Here is a 27,908-nt window from a genome sequence, read left to right as displayed (position 1 = left end):
AGCTAGATCGGAAGTGGAGACAGGACCTAATGCGAGGCATGCCAGCGTGGGATACAGGAATCCCAAGCAGTGGTTTAATCCACTGTGCCACAGTGCTCACCCCGTTTTATCCCTGATTGCTGACTTGAGAGAAGCTTTCAAGTACAAATCTTTTGGTTTCCTGTTAGGCAGGTATCTGTCCTGGATTATGCATTATCTGACAGAGGGGCTGAAATATAGAGGGATATTTGGGTTTAAATGTTTAAAACTCCTCACCCTGCTACTCCTCAATGAGCCTTTTCTGGTGTTTCATAGGCACCAAAAACTTTCATGAAAGTTAGAGTTAGTGATAGATTCCATTTGTCTTCTAAGTGACAACTTAGATATTGGCAACTGGATAACATCAGTATTTTGCCTTTGGTCATGGCATTCAGTGCCAATATGACAAAATAATATTAATTAGTGCTTGTTAGTGCTTATTTTTTAGCTTCTTCCAAAATGAATTTTGAGTTGACTTACTGGAATATATAAATATCAAAGCCTGAAATAAATGATAAAGAATGTGGGCAAGGAATAAATGCAGATCATTCACATGTGTTTTCTTTCATGTGTAAAGATCAAATCCCTGACCATTAACTTGAGCAAATGTTTTTGAATCAGTGTTTCCAGAGTGGCGCTCCAGTTACCCTGACTCATACTCCATTTCTCACCTCATTTCTCTGTGGTCAAGAGCAGGATGTATGAGACAGCAGTCATCATCCCATGTGGATCACTCTGCCCACTTGCCTGTGTGGGATCAGACACTGTGTTAACATTTTGATTGACCTGCCAAGAGCAGGTCATTTTAGGGCAGTGGACAGTTTCATCTGAGATAAAAAGTGATGCATCAACTTTCCAAAATGTAGGAGGTGAATCAAAAATACAAAGCAGAAGGAACAAATTATGACAGTAACAGAAAAATTGTAACCAAACCAAATAATTCAAATTTTATCTCAAAATGGTTTTCTAGTTGTATCATTCACTTGGGAACAAAGACAGAAATTGTATGAGAGTTTGGATCACTGAAGTTTGAGGAAACATGATCAATAGAAAGTTATCATAGAAAGGATATATAACAACAAAGCTGCCCATTGTAATCCCTGGCCAACAACCTTGAGTGTTTTAGAGGCAGTCACACAAGGATACAACAAACACACATTTGTTTTTCTGATTTGGCAAGGAGATGTTAAACATTGTAAACTCAAGGGCTTCTGAAGCACATTTAATATATTAGTATCTTTCAAAATTCCTCAAATAGAGGGTAATGCCAGATTGTTCCCATGGTAGATAAATATCAGAGATAAATGCTGGATATTTCTTTATTATCTTGGGAATGTGCCTACTTTGTTTCTTGTCTTTTCTTTCTTTTTTTTCTGAGCAACAATAAAAGCTCTCAGAAAATTATTGGTTTTAACATGTTATGTTCTGGCTGCAAGGGAACTAAGTGACTTGCCTAATTTGATAAAAGTGATCATGTAGAGTGTTTGTTCTTGTTATATCATTTTGCTTTTGTTATCACTGTTACTGTTTCATTTCAAAGGTGATTTGCATCAATTCATTGAAAATTTTTCAGGTTCCTCGGGTTCTTCCTGCTAAGATATTTTGCTTGGCTTTTGGATTTGGGAGTTGGAGATTATAACAGATGTTTGACAGAACAATGTATTTTAAAGGAACTAAGGGGATAACAGGCTAATCTATGCCTGTTATTCAATAGGTTTTTCCAATTTAGCTATATTCCTACCCTCATACCCACATAGGCTGGCCAATCCCAATAACAATAGTACTCTATGGCCAATGTTTGGTCAGTCTGGATTTTGCGTATATGTCCTGAATCCATCATTTCTTTTTGACTGGACAAGTGGTGACAAATTCTTTCAATTTCTGTTTGCTATGAAAGGTCTTTATTTCACCTTCATTCACAGATGAGAGCTTTGCAGGATATAATATTCCGGGATGGCAGTTTTTTTCTCTTAGTATTTGCGCTATATCTCTTCATTCGCTCCTAGCCTGTAGGACTCTCTCTTTTAAGGTTTTAAAAAGATCTTTTAAAAAGATTTTTTAATTTGCTAAGACTTGTTAAAATTTAATTTTATATAACTGTGTGTAAGTTAAAATTACAAGGAAATGAAATATATGATACTAGATATATACTAAGTTTCAGGACAGATAACATGAATTTATACAATCAGCCTGCACTCCATGGGGGCTTTATAAATCCATCTTAATTCAAAATATTAACTTTCCAGAAGCTTGACATTCCAGCCAGGAAAACACTACTGATGAACACTAACAAAAAAAATCCCCCCTTATAAATGTCTAAAAATGAATTACGTATTTTCATGTTTGTTATTACCAAGGCAATTTTTAAGGAAAATAATAATAAACATACTTATTCATATCTTCAGTGCAATAGTTTGCACTTGAAAAAGAAAGGGTAAAATAACTTGCATTTTTGAATCTGCTCTGCAGGTGAAACATATCACACTCTCCATTTTTGATTTTGCACTGTTTGCAAATAATATTTATGTTGCTGAGCAAGTATAGATTGGATCAAGGAAAATGTTTCAGGATTAAAAGAATGTAAAGAGGTTTAAAAGCAGAAATGTTATGGCCGGCGCCGCAGCTCAATAGGCTAATCCTCCGCCTAGCAGCGCAGGCACACCGGGTTCTAGTCCCGGTCGGGGCACCGGATTCTGTCCCGGTTGCCCCTCTTCCAGGCCAGCTCTCTGCTGTGGCCAGGGAGTGCAGTGGAGGATGGCCCAAGTGCTTGGGCCCTGCACCCCATGGGAGACCAGGAGAAGCACCTGGCTCCTGCCATCGGATCAGCCGCAGCACGCCAGCCGCGGCGACCATTGGAGGGTGAACCAACGGCAAAAGGAAGACCTTTCTCTCTGTCTCTCTCTCTCTCACTATCCACTCTGCCTGTCAAAAAAAAAAAAAAAAAGCAGAAATGTTAGAAATAATTTTTAAGAGATAGATCAGTTGTTCTTTTGGAAGTGTATTCTGAGAGTTGTTGAGGGAAGGGCTCTTTGGGACATCACCCATGAGCAGCAGGAACACAGGATTCCAAAGAGGAAGGAGCTAGATTGAGATGCAGTCAGAAGCGGGACCTCAGTGTGGTCTAGTTCCTATGAGGAACTTTAGAGATGACACAGAGCAGAGTTTTCTTGAGGCAAAGGGGCAAAGCCTTTAAACTCCTGCATTAATCCCTGGTTGCACTGGGGCTACTCACCCCTCCACTAGAGAGAGTCACCTTTGGTGAGGTAGCTCCCCTTGGCTCAGGGAAATTTATGAAGAGGGTCTCAAGGAAAGGCCAATTGCTTCCAGAATCCCAAGAAACTGGAACAATGAGTGCCTCAGTTGTGAGAGGTCTCTGGAAAGAAGCCCACAGCATCCACTATACCTGTATTTGCATGGCAAACAGGCACAGAATGTGCAGTTTGCCTCTGTGTCCTCTGCCCTCCTATGGTCTTGAAGATTCTTCTTCAAACAAGTGGGAAGAAAAGAGCTTATGAAATTTCCCCAACTTTCCAAAATTTTGTGACTCTCCATTGATGTTTTTTAATCTCCTATGAAGAAAATTCCATTTATAATACTGAGGGCTTAACATCTAAGTATGATTGAAATATATACCCTGTAGTAGGGAAGAGAAGAATTAAAATGACCTGGTAATTAAATTAATGTACTTTTATTCTTTGTTCTTCTTAACATGCTACATAAAAATAAGCCCAACCTATTCTCTTTTTTAAAACATTTATTTTTAATATTTTATTTTGAAAGGCAGAGAGAGAGAGGGAGAGGGAGAGGGAGAGAGAGAGAGAGAGAGAGAAAGAGCAGTAGCTAGACTTGGGCCAGGCTGAAGCCAGGAGCCTCAAATTCCATCCTGGTCTCTCATATGGGTGGCAGTGACTCAAGTACTTGCACCGTCTTCTGCTTCCTTTTCAAGCACATTAGTGGGAAGTTAGACTGGAGGTGGAGCAGCAAGCACTCTGATATGTGATGGGGTTGCAAGAGGCTTAGCCCTCTGGACTCAATGCCAACCCTTTGAGCTGCTCATTAACTTCTTTGGGTATCTTGAACCAAAGAAGGGCTAAAATTACAGTACTAGAATACATCTCTGCTAAATTGCATTCTTACTATTTTGAGTAAGGGATGTTTCTTTGAATGCAACATAAACAACTAAAAAACCTATGAACACATATTTTTCTTGATATAATATTATGTTAGCCCTTACCTAATTTCTGTCTTAAAGTCAAACAAAATGATGACTATTTATGAATATTCTTTGCAAAGAATGACATAGAATAGGGATGGAAACAGTTACATTTATTGACGCTCACTATTATTTGCATACATGTTAGAAAACACCATTGATTTCAACCAAAACTTATTTTACTACTGAATTTTTTAAAGAGGTACCAACAAAAATTTATTTTGGTTCTTCAAACTTTTTATTAAAAGAGAACCTTTTACCAATACTAAACTCAGGATGGATCTATCACCAAAGTTTTATGAATGCCCTCTAGAAAAGGTTACACCTCCACACTCAATACACTACCAGGTAGGCAATAAAATATGTTTATAGCATGTCCTGGTGAATATAGACTTGCTATATTTTGCTTTTATCTCTCTTTGTTTTCACATCTGCCCTGATTCCCTGGTTTGTACTGCTTTCATAAAAATTGTTTTGTTGATTCGAACTTCTGTTGTTGGCCTTGTGGATGTTAAGGAATATTTCAAGAGGGAAGCTAAAACACTGGGGAAAATACTGTTCTTGTCAATTTGACTCCAGCTGATTTTATACCTGCAAGTAGGAGGGCTGACGGTTCTTGTGTATGGTTAATTAAATCCTGTGCTGATGGCTTCTGTTATAGGTATTAAGTTATCCACCTTGTTAGCAGATCCTCTAGCCCAATAGGACTGGATCTTTTACTGAGAAACCGTTTTCCAAATATTTTCTGGGCCTGGGGAATGGATTGAGGGCAGGGTGATGATCTTTGTGTAGCTATCGAGAGTGGGTTTTGATGTCTGTTAAGGTAATTCATGTGGGCCTTACTCTGCTATTTTTAAAGCCAGTGGCAGGCACGTACATGGCACAGACAGGAACCTCTCTTTTCCATGCTATTTCCCTGAATGCCTTTCTGTGAGAAAGGAAAAATCTCACTACATTTTGTTTTCCTAAGGCTTCTTGGATTCTCACCAGCAGGTTTATACAGTCTGTTGCTTGTCTCTCAGATTAGAAGAATGCTGGCATATTTTAACAGTTTCCTAGGATTCAGACAGCCTTTAATTAACAGCAAAGTGATGTTTTGGAATATTACCAAAATTCTGGAAACTGAACACTGAGGATGAGCTCTGGCCCTCCAGCTTTCTGAGTATGGTGGAGTCCTATCCCAGGGAGCTGCTCCCTTGCAAAGAGCTGGCCACCTACGGATATACAGAGGGGTGTCTTTGTGGGCATAATGTTCCCTTTGCCTCTTCATTGGTGGCCCTCTATGTCCCACCTTCTCATGGCCAGGTGGAGCCAAGTAGTCATTGAGTTGTCAGAGCTTTGGGGATGCTGCTGAACATCCCAGAGATTGTCCAGATTGTAGCACTGAGTTTGCAGGTTTTAATACTCCGGTGAGCAGGGCAGTAAGGTGTGGCTGCCTGTGTTTGTGGTTAAGTTTCTTTTCTGTGCCAAGTTCATGTCATCTTGCTGCCAGAGTTTGGGATGTGATGGAAAAGAGCAGTTCTATAAAATAATCACTCAGATTTGATGTGTAAGTCAGAGCAGGTTAGTTTTCAAGGAGGGATGGGTGATCAACATTGAGGGTTTTCCTTTGGAGCCTAGAGACCTTGGTTACAGGTTAGTTGCTGACCCAATCCAGAGCTCTAGGCAGCAAAACAATGAGTTTGAAGTGTTGGCTGCTACTTAGAACCAGATAGTTAAAATCCAAGGGAAAGAGAACAGCTCAACTAACTCCCTGTGCCTGATGGCAAATCTGCTTACTGGCCAACACCCAGTGGAAGTCAATTGACTTCATGTCTTGTTTTTTCCAGTAACCTACAAAGCTGTGCTTTTTGTCTCAGAAGAGACCTTGGTGGTTTTTCCATGCCTGGTGTCCTTGATTGCCCGCTTTGCTCTCGTCTCCACAGGTGGTACGTGCCAGAGTCCTGCTCTCCCAGCCCTGGTTCGTCCACCAGCCCCTCCTTTGCAACCATCGCTGGATATTAAACCATTTCTTCCCTTTCCTCTTGACACTGCGGCCGCAGTCAACCTCTTCCCCAACTTCAATGCGGTAAGTACAACAGCCAAGTTTGCATCTGCCACTGTGGTGGGTTCTAGAAAACCTTCGAGGCTAGTGGTAACTTGGTTACTGTCTCTGTTTTGCTGGTGTGCTTATTCTATGGGTTGTCTAAAAAACATGGTAAAAGTTGTTGTCTGTTGGGTTATGTGAAGCCCTCAAAGCCAGCCTTCTCAAGGGAATGTGAAGAGGGATTCAATCCAATGAGGTTGATCATGAGTTGATGTCTCCCCGTGAGGGTCTTTTGCTATTTTGTTGGAATACATACACATTGAGCTCACCGTATTTGTTAGAGAGAACATTAAAAGTCAGACATCTAAGAAATTAATGTATATTTCTTCTGAGTCTTGTACTTTAATCATATCTGTTACTTTTTTCTAATTTAATAAATAATATTCAGAATGATCATAGTTACTTTTCAATTCTATTTTTTTTCTCCTTAAAGCAACACACAACTCTAGAAGGGAGAGTCTTAATTTTTTCTTTCATGCTCTACCATAGTTACTCAAGTTAAGTGTTTCTTAAATGATTTTGTTTCTTTGGACTTTGTCAACAACTTCCTCAGCACAATTTTAATTGCTTTCTTGCCTCTAGTTTCACTTTTTAAGATGTTTTTTACATTGGCAGATCCATATTCATCACCATCTTCTTTTGTGAAAGCACTGAGTGTATTCTTAGGATAGAAATTGAAATAAGGATTGAAATGATTATAAATGAGTAAGCGACATTTTTGGAATATCACCTGATTAAGCTTTCAGCAGGTGCTGTAATGCAGGTCTGAGCATATCAATGACAGGAAATGTCAACAGATACAAAACAAAGAAATTTAAGATGAGAGGTCATTGGATGCCCAATGATATAAATAATATAGACTGCTTGTGGCAACATCTTGCTTCCATGGCAGATTTAAAAAAATAATTCTTCTCACAATTAATTCATTCTCTTTCAGATTATTTCTTTAACAGTCTTTCAGCTTAGGGACTTTAGGTATGCCAGTGACATAGAACAATTTTTGTACTAGCCATTGCTAAAAGGTAAGGGGGATTCAAAAAAGGTCATTTTGCTTTTTAGAAGAAGAGAAGTTTTCTCTAGGAACCTTGTGTTAAAGTTCTTGGAACATGAATAGGGCAGCATAAAGATACATTTATAAAATATAGAATTCTAATCCTAGATATTTCAATCAAAGTAGAGAAAAATTTGCTGGGCATCCAGTCCTCGTATCTGAAATGACTACATTACAGTCCTCAGGGGTCCACTCCCCTGCTCTCCTTGGCTGCTCTTCTGTTACGTGGCTTCCTGGCTCCAGGAGATGATCCAGCAAGGAGCTTTCCCTGGCTTGGGATGCTGCTTGGCATCCTGTCAGTAGGACCATGTCAGCTTTAGAACAGTTTGGGTAAGATTCCTTGAAGGTTGTAAAAGGATGGGTTTAAACCTTTTGATTTCCCATTTGGGAAACATTAAAAGCAGAATGATGAATTTGATTGACAGTGACTATTGTTTGTCATAAAACAATGATGAGTGATCGGCTGAGCTGTGTGACACTGAGTGAATCTCTTTACCTCCTTAGCTACTGTTACCTCTTTTCAAAAGAGACAGAATGAACCTGATAGTCTTTTCCTTTGGGGAATTATGCCACTCAAAGATTTGAGCTTTCTTGTGTGGGCAAGGGCAGCTTTGTGTGGTGGTCAAGCTGAGCTCTGTCGCTGGAGTGACAAGTTCAAACCCCAGCACTGCCTCTTGCTTTCCATATGCCCTTAGGTAGGTCCCATAATTACCACGTACCCCCATGAAGTGGGGGCTAATAATATATTTCACCTGTAATATAGGACAAATAAAATAACATCTGTGTGAGCGTGCAGTAGTGATCATGTGACTTGAATCATTTATAATGTAGTTCAGCATATAACAAGCACTATTTAAGTGACAGGCATCATATTTTTAAGTAGCTTGTGAATCCTTCTGATTTTGAATGTACAGTTCATTGACAAGGTGATTGCAAAAACTTAGCTTGATTATTTTTCTCCTGTCATGGATTTTGGCTGTGTTGATATTTGTTCTACTTAAACCTGGAGCCCTTTGCGGCTACATTTACTGCGTATTGCATGGTTGTTCCTTCCAGAGCTGGCGTACCGCAGCCAGCCAAGGACTGAGGCTCTGTTCCTTCCAGCTAAGGAGAGTTCTCTGACAACCCAGACGCAGGTGACATCAGATTCAGAATTACAGCACAAAGCATCTCTCCAAGTAAAAGCCCATGTTCTCGATTTGATAGCATCTGCAAACCTGAATCCACACAAGTCAGGGCATTTGAGATGTAACACTTATCATTGTGAATTGACTTTATTTCTGGTTTGGGACAGCCCATTCCATCAGAGTGGAGGGAAATACAACCTAATTTTGTTTCAATTTGTGCTGATTCTAACAGAGTGTCCAGATTTGAGTGGTAGACTTCCTTTTGTCATGAAATTATGTATCCATCTGGGAAATCACAGTGTGGTCAGCACCCACTAGGTTCCAAATTTTTATGCCATACTTAGGACACACAAATTTTGCAAGGCTGCCAATAGCACCCCCTGACAAGTTCCACTGCAGAGATTTTACCTCTGGGCCAAGAAAGCGATGAAGTACTCTCTTACCCCATGGCTTTCACCCATTTGAGCTTTTGGAAACAAAGTTCATGATGACCAAAGATTATCTGCCTGTTACATTGTTCCCCTGAGGATATATAGATGGAACTGCCCATCTCTTTGGGGTAGAAAAATGAAGGAAACTGTTAAAACATGTCTGTAAGTTAAAATATATAAAAATGTAAGTGGCTATCTGATTGTGATCCTTCCATAAGAGCATAAACCACTGGGTTTGGGAGTGAGTCAGGAGGAATGATGAAGTCTACAAAAGTAAGTACATTTAGTTGGGAAAGTAGATAGATGTAGGACCCTGACTTGGATCTGGATACAGAAAAGCACAATTAGTAAAGCTATCAGGATCCCCAGATGTCCTCACAGACAACTTTTAAGGAGTCAAATAGTAGCTGTCCCCTTGACCCAGAAGTGTGCCATCCCTGGAAGCTCTAGTACCTTTCACATGAAAGAAAGATTTCCTTGAATTCTTCACCACCTCTACCCCAAAACACACACACACCCCCATACTGCCTTCAGTCTCTAAAGACAGCACAGTTTCAGTGCGTAAAGCCATTCTGATCCCTGTGACTTCATTCTGGATCTACATTTCTTGAAAGGAACCAGTCCTTATTGTAGATAGGCAATGTTGAGAGAAGAAATATTAGGAAGTAGCATGAGCATATTCATTCAGTCAGTGGCTATTTATTAAGCATTTACTTTGAGCCAGGAATAGAGATTAAAAAAAAGATTATCTATAGAAATGAAATTGACACTTTGAGATGTAATGATTTTGAACTGCCCTTGTCTGGACTGTTGAGGAAAAGTTTTTTTTTGGGGGGGTGCTAGGTTTTTTTATTTATTTGTTTTTTTTATTAAAAACTTTTATTTAATGAATATAAATTTCCAAAGTACAGCTTATGAATTACATTGGCTTCCCCCCTCCGATAACTTCCCTCCCACCCGCAACCCTCCCCAGTTTTTTTTTTTCATACCATTTGTTGAACTCTTGACTTAGTATAGAGTTAATCATATGTGTATACAGTTAGTTGAAAATAGATCTTAGTAATAAATAAAAATGAGAACAGGCGATGGAGGAGGAAGAGGGGTGGGAATGTAGTTATGAGGGTGGGTATTGTGGGAAGAATCACTATGTTTCTAAAGTTGTACTTATTAAATGCATGAAGTTTGTATTCCTTTTTTTTTAACTTTTATTTAATGAATATAAATTTCCAGTGTACAGCTTATGGATTACAATGGCTTCCCCCTCCCATAACTTCCCTCCCACCCGCAACCCTCCCCTCTCCCACTCCCTCTCCCCTTCCATTTGCATCAAGATTCATTTTCAATTCTCTTTATATATAGAAGATCAATTTAGTATAAAGATTTCAACAGTTTGCACCCACATAGAAACACAAAGTGAAACATACTGTTTGAGTACTAGTTATAGCATTAAATCAAAATGTACAGCACATTAAGAACAGAGATCCCACATGAGGAGCAAGTGCACAGTGGCTCTTGTTGTTGATCCAACAAATTGACACTCTAGTTTATGGCGCCAGTAACCACCCTAGGCTGTCATCATGAGTTGCCAAGGCTATGGAAGCCTTCCAAGTTTGCCGACTCTGATCATATTTAGACAAGGTCATAAAAGACAGAGTGAGGATAGTAACAAATGATCCTAAGAGTGGCATTTACCAGGTCTGAACAATTATACAGCATTAAGTGGGGAAGAGGACCATCAGTACACACAGGTTGGGAGTAGAGCCATTGGTGGTAGAGGTTATGATTACAAAGGAATGAGGCCCAAGTGTGCTAGACAGGGCCTAGAACAAAGGACAGAGTCATTATTAGATGTGCTAAGAAAGGTGCTGTCTAAGCTACAATTAAGTTTTCTGATTAAGAGGCAAATAGAACCTGATAGAAGGGGCTTGATAATAATCTGGTGGGCTTTAGGCCTTGTAAGTTAAGAGGCCCAGGCCTATCTATCTCTTCACATGGGGTATATCCTAAGGGAGGTATGAACCTCCTAGGGGAAGGCACTCTGTTGACTTTCATTACTTGGCTGGCCTGGGAGGAGAGCTGGCCAGGTAAAGGCAGGTGGCATCTCTAACAAGAAATTTACAGTTCTGCCTGTAATGTTGCTGACCCTACTTGACCATCCCCTCAGTTGCAGTGGTCACTTTGGAAGTTGGGCTGAGTGAAGAGCTTTTCAGCTTAGAGCCAATAAGATCTGTGGCTCTGACCTGGGCATCCTTCGACTCCAGGGCAGGTCCATGTCCAGTGATCCAACTCTTGGCAGAGCTGCCAGGGCTCTTCACAGGCTGACTTCTGCTGAAGCCCAGGCTTACCACATTGAAAGCCATTGCAGTGGACTGGCCTGTTGGGTCTCCTTGAGGGCAGATCACTGTACAGATCAGCCATTAATAGGCCTGCCACCCATTGCTTCTGATGCCTAGCTTTCTTTTCCTCCTGGTTTTTGTTAAAGCAGATCAGAGGATGCAAGTCGAGGGAGTGCCCAAGTCCCATCTCTAATCTTCAGTGGCCTGAACTACAAGTCTATAGTCACAGGCATGTTCTGTAGTAGTTTTTCTAAGGTAGACAATGCCCATGAGGAAAATTATATTCTCACTTTAAAACTTTCTTTCCCTTTGGTCTGAAAGGGAGGTTTTTTCTACTTACTGTATACTTCGCTGATGGCGAAGTGAATCTAGCTTATCAGATTATTATTTAAGTTCTTATTTTGGCTATGCTATTACAGAAAAATGTTAGCCATCTCTTTCATAAGGTCTAAAGATTAAATTGTGCGTCCTACAGATTCCTTCATAATAGAATTAGTTTCCTACCTTGAAGAGAATAGAGAAATGAAAGAATAAGTTGGGCTTAGAATAGAGAAATGAGGGAGCAAGTCCTAGATCGCTTGCTGACAATAGTAATATTACATGAATACTTAGCAAACAGTTTCAACCATTAGATAACAACTTAAGAAAACATTTACCAGAAGGTCCAATGCCTTCTATAAATTTTAAGAATCATGTATTTGAAAACACCTCTTAAATATCTAACATGGTGTACTTTGTTTAACCAGTAAACTTAAGCACAACCATATAAAATGTTTTTAGTTTCTTTCTACCAACAAGTTTAAAACATATGATACACAGATTCAGGTCACACAAATTAAAATGTATCTTTGATTGATTTTAGCAGCTTAAATTTATGAACAATCTTATCTATAAGCCATTTAAAATAAAACTCTTAATAAAATTTCCTATGTGGACATACAATATGTACACACATATAACATAGCATAATAGACCAATATAGCAATTTTAATAATAGCTTTTAAAATCTTTAACTCTTTTTGTAGATTGCCAATTGATTTGAATTGCTTTTTGTTTTTAGATTACTTTAACACATTGCTTTAACAGAGCATCAGAGTTTAATTCTATGTCAAAGAGAAATTGAGCTTCCTATGATCTTTTGCTGTGAGGTTTCCTTCCTTTATCTTCTTTCATATTGGTGACCATGTTTCTGTGTTTCTGTGTGTAACACATCTTTAAGCATCTTTTGCAGAGCAGGATGAGTGGCAACAAATTCTTTCAGTTTCTGTTTGCTATGAAAAGTCTTAATTTCGCCTTCATTCACAAATGAGAGCTTTGCAGGATATAATATTCTGGGCTGGCAGTTTTTCTCTCTTAGTACCTGGGCTATATCTCGCCATTCCCTTCTAGCTTGTAGGGTTTCTGATGAGAAGTCTGCTGTGAGTCTAATTGGAGATCCTCTGAGAGTAATCTGACGTTTCTCTCTTGCACATTTTAGGATCTTTTCTTTATGTTTCACTGTGGTGAGTTTGATTACAATGTGTTGTGGTGAGGATCTGTTTTGGTCATGTTTATTATTGGTTCTATAAGCTTCCTGTACTAAGATGCCTCTGTCCTTCTCCAAACGTGGGAAATTTTCTGCTAGTATGTCACTGAAAATGCCTTCTAATCCTTTCTCCCTCTCCATGCCTTCAGGAACTCCTAGAACCCGAATGTTGGGTTTTTTAATAGTATTCTGTAGATTCCCGACAATATTTTTTAGATTTCTAATTTCTTCTTCTTTTCTTTGGTTTGCCTGTTTCCTTTCCTGTTCTCTGTCTTCTAAGTCTGATATTCTCTCTTCTGCTTTGCCCATTCTGTTTTTAAGGCTCTCTAATGTGTTTGTCATTTGATCTATTGAGTTCTTCATTTAATTGTGGTTTTTTGTCACTATCACAGTTTCATGTTCTACTAGTTGTTTCATTTCATTTTGATTCCTCCTTAATATTTCATTTTCACGAGAGAGATTTTCTACCTTGTCCATTAAGGATTTCTGTAGTTCAAGAATTTGTTTTTGAGAACTTCTTAATGTTCTTATCAATTTTTTGAGATCTGCTTCTTGCATTTCTTCGATCTCAGAATCTTCATAATCTTGAATTGGGGTGTCTTTTTCATTTGGGGGCGTCATAGTGTCTTCCTTGTTCTTGTTACCTCGGTTTTTGCGTTTGTTGTTTGGCATTGTGGATATATTCTTTGGTTTCTTCACTGTGGTGTTTTTTCTTTTCATACTATGACTCTAGATTAAGTGGACTGTCTGCTTTTGATGGAGCCTTAGAGGCTTGAGATGGGTGTGGCCTGAGAGCTGTGTTTGGTTCCTCAGGGTTGAGGGTGTGTCAAAGATGACACTCCCAGGTTAGGCGTGGTAAATCTCTCTCTCTCTCTCTCTCTTTTTTTTTTTTTTTTGATTCAAAAGGGAAGTAATTCCGCACAGCTGAACGTAATTGGAGGTAGTTAGCAGGGGAATGATATACCCACAGGAGCCAGAGATCGGAAGCTCTTTCCCAAGGACCACACAGGGAATCTCTGCTGCCCTCAGTGTGGGCTCCAATTCTCCTGCAGTCTCCCACTGGGTTGCCAAGTTAGATGCTAATCTCCTGTTATTTCACCCCTCCCCCCAGAGTCAGGTTTTTCTGCTAGGCTCAGGGCCGGTGCAGACCTGAGGTCGCCCTGCTTATGACATATGTCCAAAATGGCGCCTGCTCTTTGTCTAGCTCGCCTTTGAGGGGTGAGCGGAGAGAGAGAAACTCGTGTCCGTATCGGTCACTTTTTTTTTTTTCCTCTCTCTCTTCTAGTTAGCCTGGTGAGCTTTTCTCCACGGAGTTTCAAGCCTCGTTCCCTCTAGTCTCCTCTTTCTGCTTGCCCGCTGGTGTCTCAGGCTATTGAGGTTCGGCTGACCTCGCGTTCCAGCGCTGGTGCGTTGAATCTGCCGCTGGTGTCCCGAACTTGGGCTCCCACGCTCTCCACGCAGGTCCACTGGGAATCACTAGTTCCGGAATTGTTTCCGCTGCTGTTTCTTCCCCTACTCTTCCTTGACCCTGCAGTATCTCCACTTTTATTAACCTGTGTGTCTTGCTGAACTATCAATGTGCTCCCTTCCTATTCCGCCATCTTGCCGCTCCTTCCCTTTTTTTTTTTAATATTTATTTTATGAGTTACAGAGAGAAGTAGAGCCAGAGAGAGAGAGAGGTCTGCTGGCTCACTCCCCAAATGACCACAAAGGCCAGAGCTGAGCTGATCCAAAACCAGGAGCCAGGAGCTTCTTCCTGGTCACCCACACAGTTGCATGGGCCCAAGGAGTTGGGCCATCTTCAACTGCTTTCCCAGGCCACAGCAGAGAGCCGGATCAGAAGAGGAGCAGCCAGCATTCGAACCAGCGCCCACATGGGATGCCAGCACTGCAGGCTGGGGCCTTAACCCGCTGCACCACAGCCCCAGCCCCTGTATTCCTTAAATAAAAGGTTTCTGGGGAAAAAATTATGCTGTGACCCTTGCCATGAAAATCAGTTTGTAAAGGAGAAGTTGACAAAGAAATATTTATGGTTGTGAGTGTTTTTCTAGAGAAAAATGTATAGGATAGAACAAAAGCTTAGTGACAGCAGTGCACTCTGCTAGGTATTTTAAGTGAGGGTTTGTGAGAAAATAGAAACTATTCTTGAAATTCAAGCGGAAAAGAATTAAATATAAGGATTTAAATGCTTACACAGCCTTGGAGTGCTGGACGAATATAAAGATCCGAGAAGGCTGATGCTGTCTCTCAGTTTTTCTGCTTATTGTCGTGGAGTCAGGCAGTTGCAGAGTCCCAGGACACCCAGCAATCATGGTTGCTTTCATCCAAATCCCATGAGATGCCTCTCTTTAGTGGAATCTGATAAGCCTGCACCTGCTAGCAGGAATACTTGGCTACAAACTCCTGGGGGCTGCCTGTGCCTGTAGGGGCGGGGGGCGGGTGCTGTGCAGAGCTACCCACAGGAGACCTCACTCTGGCAGGATGGAAAATCCTGAATTGTCTGCATCCAGGGACGGAAGGATAAATCCACTGGAGCCTCTGTGTCCCGTATCATTAAGTGAGATTTATTAGTAGAGATACAGCTGGGTTTTAAATGTTGGCAATTGAAGCTGAGAAGGGGTTTGGGCAAGATCTTGGGATGTTGTTTATAAAGTGAGCTGATCACTAATAAATGGCTATATTCCTTGATAGTTTTCTCCCAGGGTCCCAAAGCTTCCCTTTTGATCTTTTGTCCTCCGACCCACAATTATGACAGGACACCTTCAAAATGTCATCGAAAAGGTACAACATAGGAGAGAGCATCTATGGAGACTGACTGAATCTGATTCCAGGTCCCTCTCCCCATGGCTGTTTTTCCTATTGGCTCAAGCATTAGATGAAGTAAACTGAACTAATGAATCTGCATATGCCAGATACGCAGTGAATTTTAAATCCTCCTTTCCAGGAGACACAAGAAAGAGTGAAGAGGTCACACCGAGGGCAAAGAGGCAGAAAAGAGGCGGAATGAAAGAGGGTGACTTCTTTGATGCAGTTAAATCTGGCTAGGAGTTCATCAACATTAAGAAAGTAAATTAGCATAGAAAACTTGACTGTGCTCTTTTTCTATGTAGTATCATTTCATTAGGGAGAAGGAACTAAAGGAAAAGGAGGGGAGACTTAAGGGGACAGAAGGGAAGAGAGGACATAGGTAGAGAAAGAGACTAAGAGAAAAAACAGAAGACAGAGATGGAGAGAGAGAGAGAAAGGGTGAGAAAGAGAAACTAAGAAAGAAGAGACAAGGTAGATAGATGATATATAGAGATGGATGGATGGATAGATAGATAGATGAGAGGGAGAGAGAGAGAGAGAGAGATACTGACAGAGAGAGGGATATCAAATCCTAGCATCTGACTCACTCTATTTGTTTCTGTATTCTATTTCTCAAAAGCACAAACTGCTAGAAACTACAGCTCAGTAGTAGTTTGGGTTCTGAACAACAATTTTTTTAAATCATTTTAGGAATAGGGAAGTGGAGTTTTTGTTATTTATGTCAGTGCTTCTCATTTGAATCCCCTGTGAAAATGTGGACCTGAGATTTTTTTACAAATATATATGGAGGTGGGGGAAACTAGGAGAAAGACGAAATAAATTGAACAATTGTTATACTCCTAGAGAATGTTTCTTCATTTATTTATTTTTATTTTTATTTACTTTGTTTAGGAATACAACTTCATGCATTTAATATATACAGATTTGGGAACATGATGCTTCTTCCTGCCTACCACCTTCCTCCAATCCAAACTCCCAGCTTTCCTCATTTATTAAACAAGTATTTATTGAGGATGCAGAATGAACTAGGCCCTTAGAATTCTGTAGTAAAACTAACAAACCAAATTCTTACATTTATGGAAGTTACTTTCTGGTGTTTGTGTGGTGGTTCTTCGGAGAAGACAAAGCGGGGAATGGGAAGTAGCTGTAAGTGCAGCTGTGTGTACCTCAGGCATGATCCTGTGTGGTTGTGCTTTCGTTCTCAGAAACACTATGAACACACTTGTACGGTGACCATTACTTTAGTTATGGCTACAATTTACTAATGCTTACCATATGCCACATATCTTGCATTATGACTTGCATTCCAACTAGGTCAAGGCTAAAAATTTCCTTGGTGATTTTCTAGGCTTCTATGTATGCCATGATCTCAAATGTATTGTTGAGAAAAGTAGAGGAATGCATTTTTCATTCATTTATTTATTCAATGATTGTTCTTCACTACACAAGACTTTTTGAGTCTTACTAAATAATTCCATATATTGAAGAAAATATGTCTACTGAATGTGACTACATCCCAGAGTATCTGCTGTAGGCAGAATACTAGAAAATACAATCGAGAGTGTAATGAGAGAGCAAAGGCAATAAATGTGTTACTTACGATATATGAGGCACCAACTGTATGTCTGCTTCTAGCAGACAATAGAATTCCAATAGCAACAACAATAATAAAATAATAATAATAGTAATAATAGAAGAAGAAAAGAGAAGCAGGAGGAGGAAAAGCAGAAGGAGCAATGATTGTTATATCTGTGGAAGTGATACAGTTGATTGTCCTGTCTTCTCTCAGGTACTGGTGAAATATCTGGATGTTAAAACACTAGATTAGACAGTAGTAAACAACATGCAAACAGGAACCCTCTCTATATAGCTTTTTTCATTTGTTAAAAGCATGGGGTAAAGTAGTTACATAATTCTATAACAAACTATAATTAAGGGCTTGAATAAAGTTCTTTGGAAGTAAGTATTCTTAAGTTTAAGGGAAGGAGAGAGAGCACTTGGAAGTGGTCAGGCCAAGGAAAGCAATATGGTGGAGGTTGAATTTTGATTTGGGATCTGACATCGAGTTCACATGTGTCTGCTTTGTTAAGGCATCCTTGTACAGCATCTAGAACATAGCAACGATTCCTGATGCCTTTCTTGAATGAATGAGATGGATGGATAGATAGATAGATAGATAACAGCAAAAACTCATGAGAGGCAATTAAAAGAAATAGTCGTAACAGTCATGCCATTAGAAACATAATAGATAAAAATGCCACAGTAAGAAAATAAATATAAGCCCTTGGGGGCCGGCGCCTTGGATCACTTGGTTAATCCTCCACCTGTGTCACCGGCATCCCATATGGGCGCCGGGTTCTAGTCCTGATTGCTCCTCTTCCAGTCCAGCTCTCTGCTGTGGCCCGGGAAGGCAGTGGAGGATGGCCCAAGTGCTTGGGCCCTGCACCCGCATAGGAAGCACCTGGCTTCTGGCTTCAGATTGGCATAGCTCTGGCCAAGGCGGACATTTAGGGAGTGAACCAACAGAAGGAAGACCTTTCTCTCTGTCTCTCTCTCTCACTAACTCTGTCAAATAAATAAAAAAAATGAGCCCTTGAATTTTCATGTACCGATATTAGATCACATTCATCTAACCAAAATTACTAATTTAAGTAATTGTGAAGAAGCATAAGCAAGCATAGCCTCAAGTCACCCCCTTTATTTCTACCCATCATGTTATATTGGCTCATGTGTATTTGTTCACTCTTATTTAAAGGATCATAATATAAAATCACAGTGCTTGCCTCTGTAATACACTCTAAAAGCAGTCCTTTGTAATATTCAGTTGAATCCAGAAGGTTGTTATAATGTTAAAATATTGGTGAGGCATTTTACTACTCTAAAAGGACAGCAATAAGTGGGCTTAACATATATGTGTTATTCTAAAACTTTAGCGCTTTTTTTTTTCCCAAAAATGTATTTGTTTGAGAGATAGAGGCATGGACAAGAGAAGTAGAGACAGACAAAGAGAGATCTTCCATCTGCTTCCATGCCCAAATGGCTGCAATGACTGGAACTGAGCCAATCCAAGCCAGGGACCAGGAGTTTCCTGGAGATCACCTATGAAGATGCAGGGGGCCCAAGCACTTTGGCCACTACTTTCCCAGGCTACCAACAGCCAGCTGATCAGAAGCAAAGTGACTGGGACTTGAACTGCTGCCCATATGGGATACTGGCACTGCAAAGGGAGGCTTAACCTATTACACCACAGCACCTGCCCAAAACTTTAGCTTTAATGTGCCTTAAGAGTATTAAAGAGAAAATTATAAAACTCAAAGTAGGAATTTTCAGATATTATCCATATATATATATATATGGATACAAAGTCTTTGTTTCCTATCTCTTTGGACTTTCTTTGGAATGAAAATATGGGCTGATCATGATAATCCAAAAGTCTGAAATCCGAAATGCTCCAAATTCTAAAACCTAGTGAGCACTTCCATGATTACACAAGTGGAAAATTCTATACCTTGCTTATGTGATTGGTCACAATCAAAATGCAGGTGCACTAAAAATGCTGCATAAAATTATGTTCAGGCTATATGTATAAGAGTATATGAGACAGAAACCAGTGCTGTGGTGAAGTAGCATCCCACAGTGCAGTGCCGGCATCCCATATGTGCACCAGTTCAAGTCCCAGCTGCTCCATCTCTGATCCAGCTCTCTGCCATGACCTAGGAAAGCAGTGGAAGCTGACCCAAGTCCTTGGGCCCCTGCACTTGCATGGGAGACCTGTAAGAAGCTCCTGGCTCCTGAATTCAGATCAGCACAGCTCCGGCCAGCGTGGATGTCTGGGGAGTGAACTAGTAGATGGGATATCTCTCTCTCTCTCTCTTTCTTTCTCTCTCTCTCTCTCTCCTGCCTTTCAAATAAATAAATAAGTCTAAAAAAAGAGCATATGAGACATAAATGAATTTTGTGTTTAGATTTTGATTCCCATTCCAAAGAAGTTTCTTTATGTATATATGCAAATATTCCAAAATCCAAAAATACCCCAACTCTGAAATATTTTTAATCCTAGGCATTTTAGATAAGTAATACTCAACTTATCCCATTGTATTTATTTGCATACTTTGTCTCCTTTCCTTAAGGAATTATTCTTGACTATCACATCACATAACTTTTCTTTTTTTTAAGATTTATTTATTTATTTGAAAGTCAGCATTACACAGAGAGAAGGAGAGGCAGAGAGAGACAGGTCTTCAACCCGATGGTTCACTCCTCAATTGGCCGCAACGTCCGGAGTACCAATCCAAAGCCAGGGGCCAGGATCTTCTTCCAGGTCTCCCACATGGGTGCAGGGGCCTAAAGACTTGGGCCATCTTCTACTGTTTTCCCAGACCATAGCAGAGAGCTGGATTAGAAGAGGAGCAGCTGGTTTCAAACCGGCACCCATGTGGGATGCCGGTGCTTCAGGCTAGGGCATTAACCTGCTGTGCCATAGTGCTGGCCCCAAACATTACTTTTCTCTGTGCCTCTTTTTTTTGTTACTTGCTCTAGTTATGTAGATGCCTTCATCTGTCAGCCAGTGATTAGAGTTCTAGAAATAGTGGTTAAGTACATTTGTTTTGTTTAAAGAGATATTAATTAAATTCAGTATACACATTAATAACTGCTCTTACCAAGTTTTTTTTGGCAATTGCTTATTTCACTGCAATAGGCAGGCAGTAAGGGGGAAATTATGGATAGGAAAATTAACCTGTCACAACTGATGGAGGGTGGGAACTTTTCAGGTGAATCTGCCACAGTAAATATGGTACTGATGCTCAATTCCTTATCCTTTCAATTCGGATATAGCGGATTGCTCTTTAGTGTCTGTGCATTAACTGTGTCACATTTGTGTAACAGAATCCTCTTTAGAAACATCTGCTTATGAAGTCTTCTGCCATTGTATGTTCCTCACTGAAACAAATATCTAAGCATGTTTTCTGAGCCCTGCAGCTTCCCGTGAAACCAAACTTTTGCAAAAGTCAAGCCAACTCATTATAATGACCGCAAAGGCTAAATGAGTTAAATATATACTTTCCAGGCATGAAAATAAGCTAAACAAATGTACAACAAATGAATATTATTCTTTTTAGTGACTTGTTTACTGTTTTCATAGATAACACATTTTCCTGTGGTTCAAAATCTGATGAAACCAACTGTCCTTACTCTACTCCCCCTACCACTGATTCTCATATCTCAAATGGCAACCAATGTGATAAATTGTTTCTATGCATGTGCCCAAAGGTATTTTGATATGTAAATATGTTATTTGTTATTCTCACCTAAGATGGAAGCATCATAAACATTTTATAAATATGTGTATACATGTATGTTTGTTTATATGATCTAATCATGAAGAGATGAAACTTTGCAAAGGATCTACTATAACTTTCTTACTAATTGTGATTTTGGCCAAATAAGGAAATCTGAATAAAAACTTAGCTAAGCTCATACTCATTTGGTAATTCTAATAACCATTTTAGAGATCTCTGATCCACACTTTGATATAGACATTTCATAAATTATAGGAACTTTTAAGAGTCCATTATTTTTACAGATAAACCTAGAAAGATTAAGTGAGTTCCAGATGAAGGGTTATCAAGTGACAAAGGTAAGAAAACACTGAGATTCTTGACTTCTATTACTTTTACTAATGCTAATCATTGAATCTTAGTGTTAGGAGTTGAATTGTATCTTTCAGACATTGATATATTGAAGTCCTACATCCCAGGGAATTAGAAAGTGACCTTATTTGGAAATAGGCTCATTGAAGATGTCTTTACTTAAGATGAGGTTGTTAGGATGGGCCTTGGTCTGTTATGACTGGTGACATGAAGAGACAGAAACATAGGGGAGAATCCCTCTGCAGGCCCAGGAGAGAGACGTTGAACTGTCTTCCCTCACAGCCCTCAGGAAGAACCAACCTCGTGGACAGCTTGAATTTGGACTTCTAGCCTCCAGAATTATGAGACAATAAATTTCTACTCTGTAACTCACCCAGTTTGTCATGTTGTTATGACAACCCTTGTAAGAAGAAGAATTTTAAAGTCATCTGATCTACCTTCAAACACTTGCTGGAATCTCTTCTACAGTGTTTCTGACAACTGGTAATCCAGCTTTCTCCCAGACCATCTCCAGTGATAGTAAATATGTCTACTTCTGTGTGAGAGACTATATTACAAGTCACTTACACTCTAAGGAAGCTCTGTATTGAAGCCAGTTTGGATCCCTTGAGCTAAGGAAGAAGATAATACAGATATATTCCTTTTTTATTAAAAAATGTTGCTCAATAATTAGATAATAAAGACTATAACTAATGTATTTTTGCACCCATTATTTCATAGAAACTTGTAAGTATTATCAGAGTGATACAGGCAAGGAATGTGAATTCTGAGACGTCAAATCATTTGCCCTAAATGATCCCAGTAGGGAATCACTGAGTCGTGACTACATTTGAAGTTAGTTGATCCAAGCCCAGTGCACTTTAGTTTGTAACATAGCTAGATGATCTTGTTTACAAATGTTTGTGGCTTCTAGAATCTTGATAATCTATAATAACTAATTAACTAAATAATCTGGAATCCCCCAGAAGACTTCACTGTATTTCCTGAGCATGATTCTGGCTATGATTAGACTATCTGGGGCACCAGAGCACTGTATGTTCTGTCACCCACACAAGCTTTTACATTGTAAAAGGATAGGGGCAGTTGTTATCAGGGGAATAAATTACTTTCAGCAGTAACAAATGCAAAAATGCAGTGCTATCCAAGTAACTGTATAGGTTTTTTAATAGTCAAGACCAGTCTGCCAAGGAGGACACACATAAAAGCAAAATACACAAAACTTAGAGCCTGAAAGATTTGAGTTCTATGTTTAATATTTTATCCATGTCCTAAAACAAAATCCCTAATCTGCATGTTGTCATATGTGGAACTAGAATAATTATAATAACCTCATACCAATAGCTAAAGATGTTAAAGATTGAAAGTGCTGCAGTAAATGCAGACATTGAAGATGACTATGAACTCAGTGGTTCTGATATTGAAACCTTAATAAAATTTCCCACTACCTCGCCTAGGTGCATTCTTTGCCTTTAAAATGTTACGAGACCCTGCTTTCCATCCTATGGCCCAAATTGGCAAGAACATCTATTTTCACAGCTATGTACAGATTAAAGAATAGCTTCAGATTATCATTGGAGGGAATTTGTCTCCTCTGCACCTCCCTCTCTCCAGTGAAGATGTAAAGAGCAAGGTCAATGCCATTTCTCATTACCCTTAGTCAAAGGAATGAGGCTTTTCTGCCAGCAAGTATATTTGCTTCATGACTCAGTCCTTCTCAAAGCATGGTTTACAGACCCATACTGGTCCAAGAACCACATACAGGTCTACAGTGAGATAAATACAGAAATTGAGACTGAGCATTTGGAAGTTTTTAAAGCAATTTGAGAGAGCAATTTTAACATCTTTGGAAGCCAGTAAAGGATTGTGGCTGTATTTTGAATGTCTTTTTCTTTTCTGACAATTCATTTCTATTGTATTTTGTAAAATATCTGTCTAAAACTATTCTGGGTTAGTGCTGATCCTTCTGCAAAGGAAATTGAAGAAGCACTGCTTTGTTAAATGATGCAGATTTCGAAGTTTCATCTATATGTAGAAAGTGAAAGGGACTTAGTTAACTGGCGCAATATATGGCTGAGAGCCACAAATACATTTTTGACTCAAAATTCCTTAGTTCTACCCAATTTCCCTTATTCAGAGAGGTGTAGCAATGGCAAATGGCTCTTTCTCAGGTTCATTAATCGACGGTAGAAGAATAAAAAGTAAGGTGATTTTTATTTTGTCTTTCTCTGAAACATAAAACCTGATCCTATATTTTATCTTGAGTTTCAACATATAGTAAAGAGGCAAACTCAGTAGACAAATAATGAAATAAAATTAGTAGAACTTCCTTTCTTGAGCACTTAAAAATGGAACTTGTTTCAATAACCTTGTTAAGAGATTTTGAACTAAGGCCGGCGCCGCAGCTCACTAGGCTAATCCTCCACCTTGCGGCGCCGGCACACCGGGTTCTAGTCCCGGTCGGGGCACCGATCCTGTCCCGGTTGCCCCTCTTCCAGGCCAGCTCTCTGCTGTGGCCAGGGAGTGCAGTGGAGGATGGCCCGAGTGCTTGGGCCCTGCACCCCATGGGAGACCAGGAGAAGCACCTGGCTCCTGCCATCGGATCTGCGCGGTGCGCCGGCCCCAGCGCACTACCGCAGCGGCCATTGGAGGGTGAACCAACGGCAAAAGGAAGACCTTTCTCTCTGTCTCTCTCTCTCACTGTCCACTCTGCCTGTCAAAAAAAAAAAAAAAGAGAGATTTTGAACTAAAAATAGAAATATAGAATATATGTATACACATATATACATATATAAAAACATATACATATACTAATTTATTTTTATTTGAGAGGCAAAGAGGCAGATAGAGAGACAGACAGAAAGAAATTTCCCACCTGCTGGATCACTCCCCAAATGTCTGCAACAGCCAAGACTGGGACAAGCCAAAGTCAGGAGTAAGGAACTCAGTCCAGGTCTCCCCCTGGGTAGCATGCATGCAACTACTTGAGATATCATATACTGCTTTTAAGGGTGCATATTGGCAGGAAGCTGGAATCAGGAGCAGAGCTGGGGCTGGAACCCAGGCACTGACATACGGGATGTGGCAATCCCAAATGGTGTTTTAACTGCTACTCCAAATGCCTACTACAGAAAATAAATATTTTAAGTGATTATATAGAGAGCTAACAAACTTTGTTCTTTTTTTTTTTTTTTTTTTTTTACTTTTTGACAGGCAGAGTGGACAGTGTGAGAGAGAGACAGAGAGAAAGGTCTTCCTTTTGCCGTTGGTTCACCCTCCAATGGCCGCCGCGGCTGGCGTGCTGCGGCCGGCGCACCGCACTGTTCTGAAGGCAGGAGCCAGTTGCTTCTCCTGGTCTCCCATGGGGTGCAGGACCCAACCACTTGGGCCATCCTCCACCGCACTCCCTGGCCACAGCAGAGAGCTGGCCTGGAAGAGGGGCAACTGGGACAGAATCCGGCGCCCAAACTTTGTTCTTTTGGTACCTACACCCAAGTTAATTTTTTCCCTATCAGTGGTTTAATTGATGACAAAAACAGCATAATTACAGATTTGATGAAGAACATGCAAACAATAAAAAAAGTCTATTGCTAGTAGAATACAGTTATTCCAGATCCCTTTAGGGATCTAACACATTTAAAGCTAGAAGAAATGAAAGTCCACTTGTGCAATAGATTGGGAGTATCATGAAAGCAGCTTCTTCGAGGAGCTCATTCAGAAGAATAATATTTTACCAATACATATTTTTGTTCTCTAGAACATCTGTATATCTAGGGGTCAGCATGGTGGCACAGTAGGCTAAGCCTCTGCCTGTGGTGCAAGCATCCCACGTGGGTGCCAGTTCAAGTCCCGTCTGTACCTCTTCCTGTCCAACTCTCTGCTAATGGCCTGGGAAAGCAGTAGAAGAAGGCCCAAGTACTTGGGGCCCCTGCACCCATGTAGGAGACCCAGAGGAGGCTCCTGGTTCCTGGCTTTGGATCAGCTTAGCTCCAATCATTACAGCCATTTGAGGAGTGAACCAGTAGATGGAAGACCTTTCTTTATGTCTCCCTCTCTCTCTCTGTCTGTAATTCTACCTCCCAAATAAATTTTTTAAAAAATATTTTTTTAGGGGCACCGACTCTGTCCCGGTTGCCCCTCTTCCAGGACAGCTCTCTGCTGTGGCCAGGGAGTGCAGTGGAGGATGGCCCAAGTGCTTGGGCCCTGCACCCCATGGGAGACCAGGAGAAGCACCTGGCTCCTGCCATCGGATCTGCGCGGTGCGCCAGCCACGGCAGCCATTGGAGGGTGAACCAACGGCAAAGAAAGACCTTTCTCTCTGTCTCTCTCTCTCACTGTCCACTCTGCCTGTTTAAAAAAAAAAAAGAAAGAAAAAAAATTAAAAAAAAAATAACATCTGTATACCTACTGTGTTAGTGTTTGATTTTGTCATCCATGTTGTTACCAAGTGGCAGACCTTGGTTTCCTGTGAACTTGTTGACAGGAAAAATAGATAGGAGAGGTAACTAGCACTTTACATATATAGCATTTAAATATTTATTTATTCATTAATTCATTCAAAATGCAGAGAGACAGAGAGAGAGACGGAGGGAGATGAGAGAGAGAGGGAGATTTTCCATCCACTGGTTCCCAGCCTAGTGTGGACCACCTGAAGCCAGGAGCCTGGAACTCCATCGTAGTCTCCCATGTGGGTGGCAAGGGCACAAGCATTTGGGTCACCTTAAGCTGCCTTCCCAGCACATTAGCAGGAAGCTGGAGTGGAATTGGTGCAGCCAGGACTAGGACTGGTACTCAACTAATGGGATGTTGGTATCCCAAGTGGTTGTTTACACACCACATCACATGCCAGCCCATATATATTTGTAGACTCAGTTACATGATATTTGTATATGATTGGCTTTAGGAATAAAATGATATGTATTTCAAATATTTTAGTGGTATTATTTCTTCTTTAAAAATATTATTTATTTCCATTTTATCAGAAGGCAGAGAGATAGACAGATAGAAGCCCTTCCATCAGCTGGGTCATTCCCAAAATGCCCACAACAGCTGGGGCTGGGCCAGGCTGAAGCCAGGAGCCAGGAGCTGAATTCAAGTGTTCCACATGGGTGGCAGATACCAAGTGCTAGAGCCATCATCTGCTGCCCCCCGTGTGTGCATTAGCAGGAAGCTAGATCAGAAGTGGAGGTGAAACTGGATTCTAGGCGCTGATGCAGGCATCCCAGGTGGTGGCACTAAACACTCACCCTTATTTAATTGAAAATAAAAAATCAGAGTCAACGTAATTAGCTCTTATAGTACTGATAAGTTTCTATTGGCATATTCGGGATTTAAAATCCTTGTTTGCAATGAGGCAGAGGAATAAAGAATGATTTTGAGCTAACTGTTTTTCAGTTCTACTGACATAAAATCAGAACAAAAAATTAGAAATTGAGAGAATGGGAAATATGTATGAGTGGCATTCAAAAAGCTCTTAGAAAGCAGAAGTAAAGATAAGGTTGGAGAGCCATTTGGTGCAGTTGGTAAGATGCTGCTTGGGATGCCTGCATCCTCTATCAGAGTGGCTGGATTTGTTTCCTATCTGTACTTTCAATTCCAGTTTCCCATTAGCATGCACTTTGGGAGGCAGCTGTTGATGGATCAAGTTGTTGGGACCCTGCCACCTCCGTAGAGACCTAGATTGAGCTTCTGGCTCATGGGTATTTGGGGAGTGAACCCACTCATGAGAGATGTGTCTGTCTTTTTTTCTCTGCCTTTTAAATTAAATAATTTTTAAGGAAAATGTTTTGGCACAAAAAGTTTTCAAATACTTGCAAATGACGTATCTTCAGAAATTGCAGGAAAAAAAGTGTATTATAAGAAATCTATGCATGGATTTCAACATTTTTTGCACCAAAATATATTGAACTTATAATTCCATTGTCCATGAACATTTTGAAGTATCCTCATATAAACATAGGTATGAATACATACATAGATGCATATGTGGATGTTTTTCATAGATCAATCATGGTTTAAAATAATGAACACAAGTGTGTAGACAAACTTTGCATATGTGTAACAAGAGACTTGATTCAAAAATGTTCATTTTGCTGGTTGGCATTTGGCCAAGCTTGTAAGACACAGATTTGAACTCCCACGTTCTGGGATTCAATCCATGGCTCCAGTTCCCAATTCCAGCTTCCTTCTAATGCAGATCCTGCAAGGCAGTGGTGTTTGCTTATATAGTTCAGTCTCTGCTACCTATATGGTTAATGATTTCCAAGCATGTGGCTGCAGCCCAGCCCAGCCCACCCATTGCAGGTGTTTGAGGTGTGAACCAGGGGTGGCAACTCTGATGGTCTCTCTTTTCCTCTAAAATAAATAACTTTTTTAAAGTTTAAATTTCATTTTGTTTTAATTGACAATTTTTTTTCAATTATTCAATGGGAAAATCTTTTAAAATGATTTTAAGAAAGATTTGAAATGAAAGAATTATTTTTACTCAAAATATTACAAAAGCAGTGTTAGATGGAAAGGAACCACAAGTCATAAAATGTATATAAAATTATAGATTGTATATATATATACACACACACATATATATATATATACCTGCTTGTGTATTTATTTATGTGTTTTAAAATCCCATGGCAGTGAAAAAGAGACAGAGATTGCAATTGTCT

At 40.1% G+C, this 27,908-nt stretch overlaps 1 protein-coding gene across 2 annotated transcripts in view; it reads left to right on the top strand.

The window, feature by feature from the left end:
• ZNF385D (zinc finger protein 385D) overlaps positions 1-27,908 on the top strand; it is a 371,759-nt gene that overhangs the window by 84,684 nt on the left and 259,167 nt on the right. For both annotated transcript variants that reach the window (XM_062179219.1, XM_062179226.1), the window contains exon 2: positions 6,157-6,299. In XM_062179219.1, coding sequence (XP_062035203.1) covers positions 6,157-6,299 — 143 coding nt within the window. The remainder of the gene's footprint in view (positions 1-6,156; positions 6,300-27,908) is intronic.

This window comes from Lepus europaeus, chromosome 2 (assembly GCF_033115175.1).
Source record: "Lepus europaeus isolate LE1 chromosome 2, mLepTim1.pri, whole genome shotgun sequence".
Taxonomy (NCBI): Eukaryota; Metazoa; Chordata; class Mammalia; order Lagomorpha; family Leporidae; genus Lepus; species Lepus europaeus.
The sequence above is the reverse complement of the archived record's forward strand: the minus strand, read 5'-3'. Positions and strand labels throughout refer to the sequence as shown.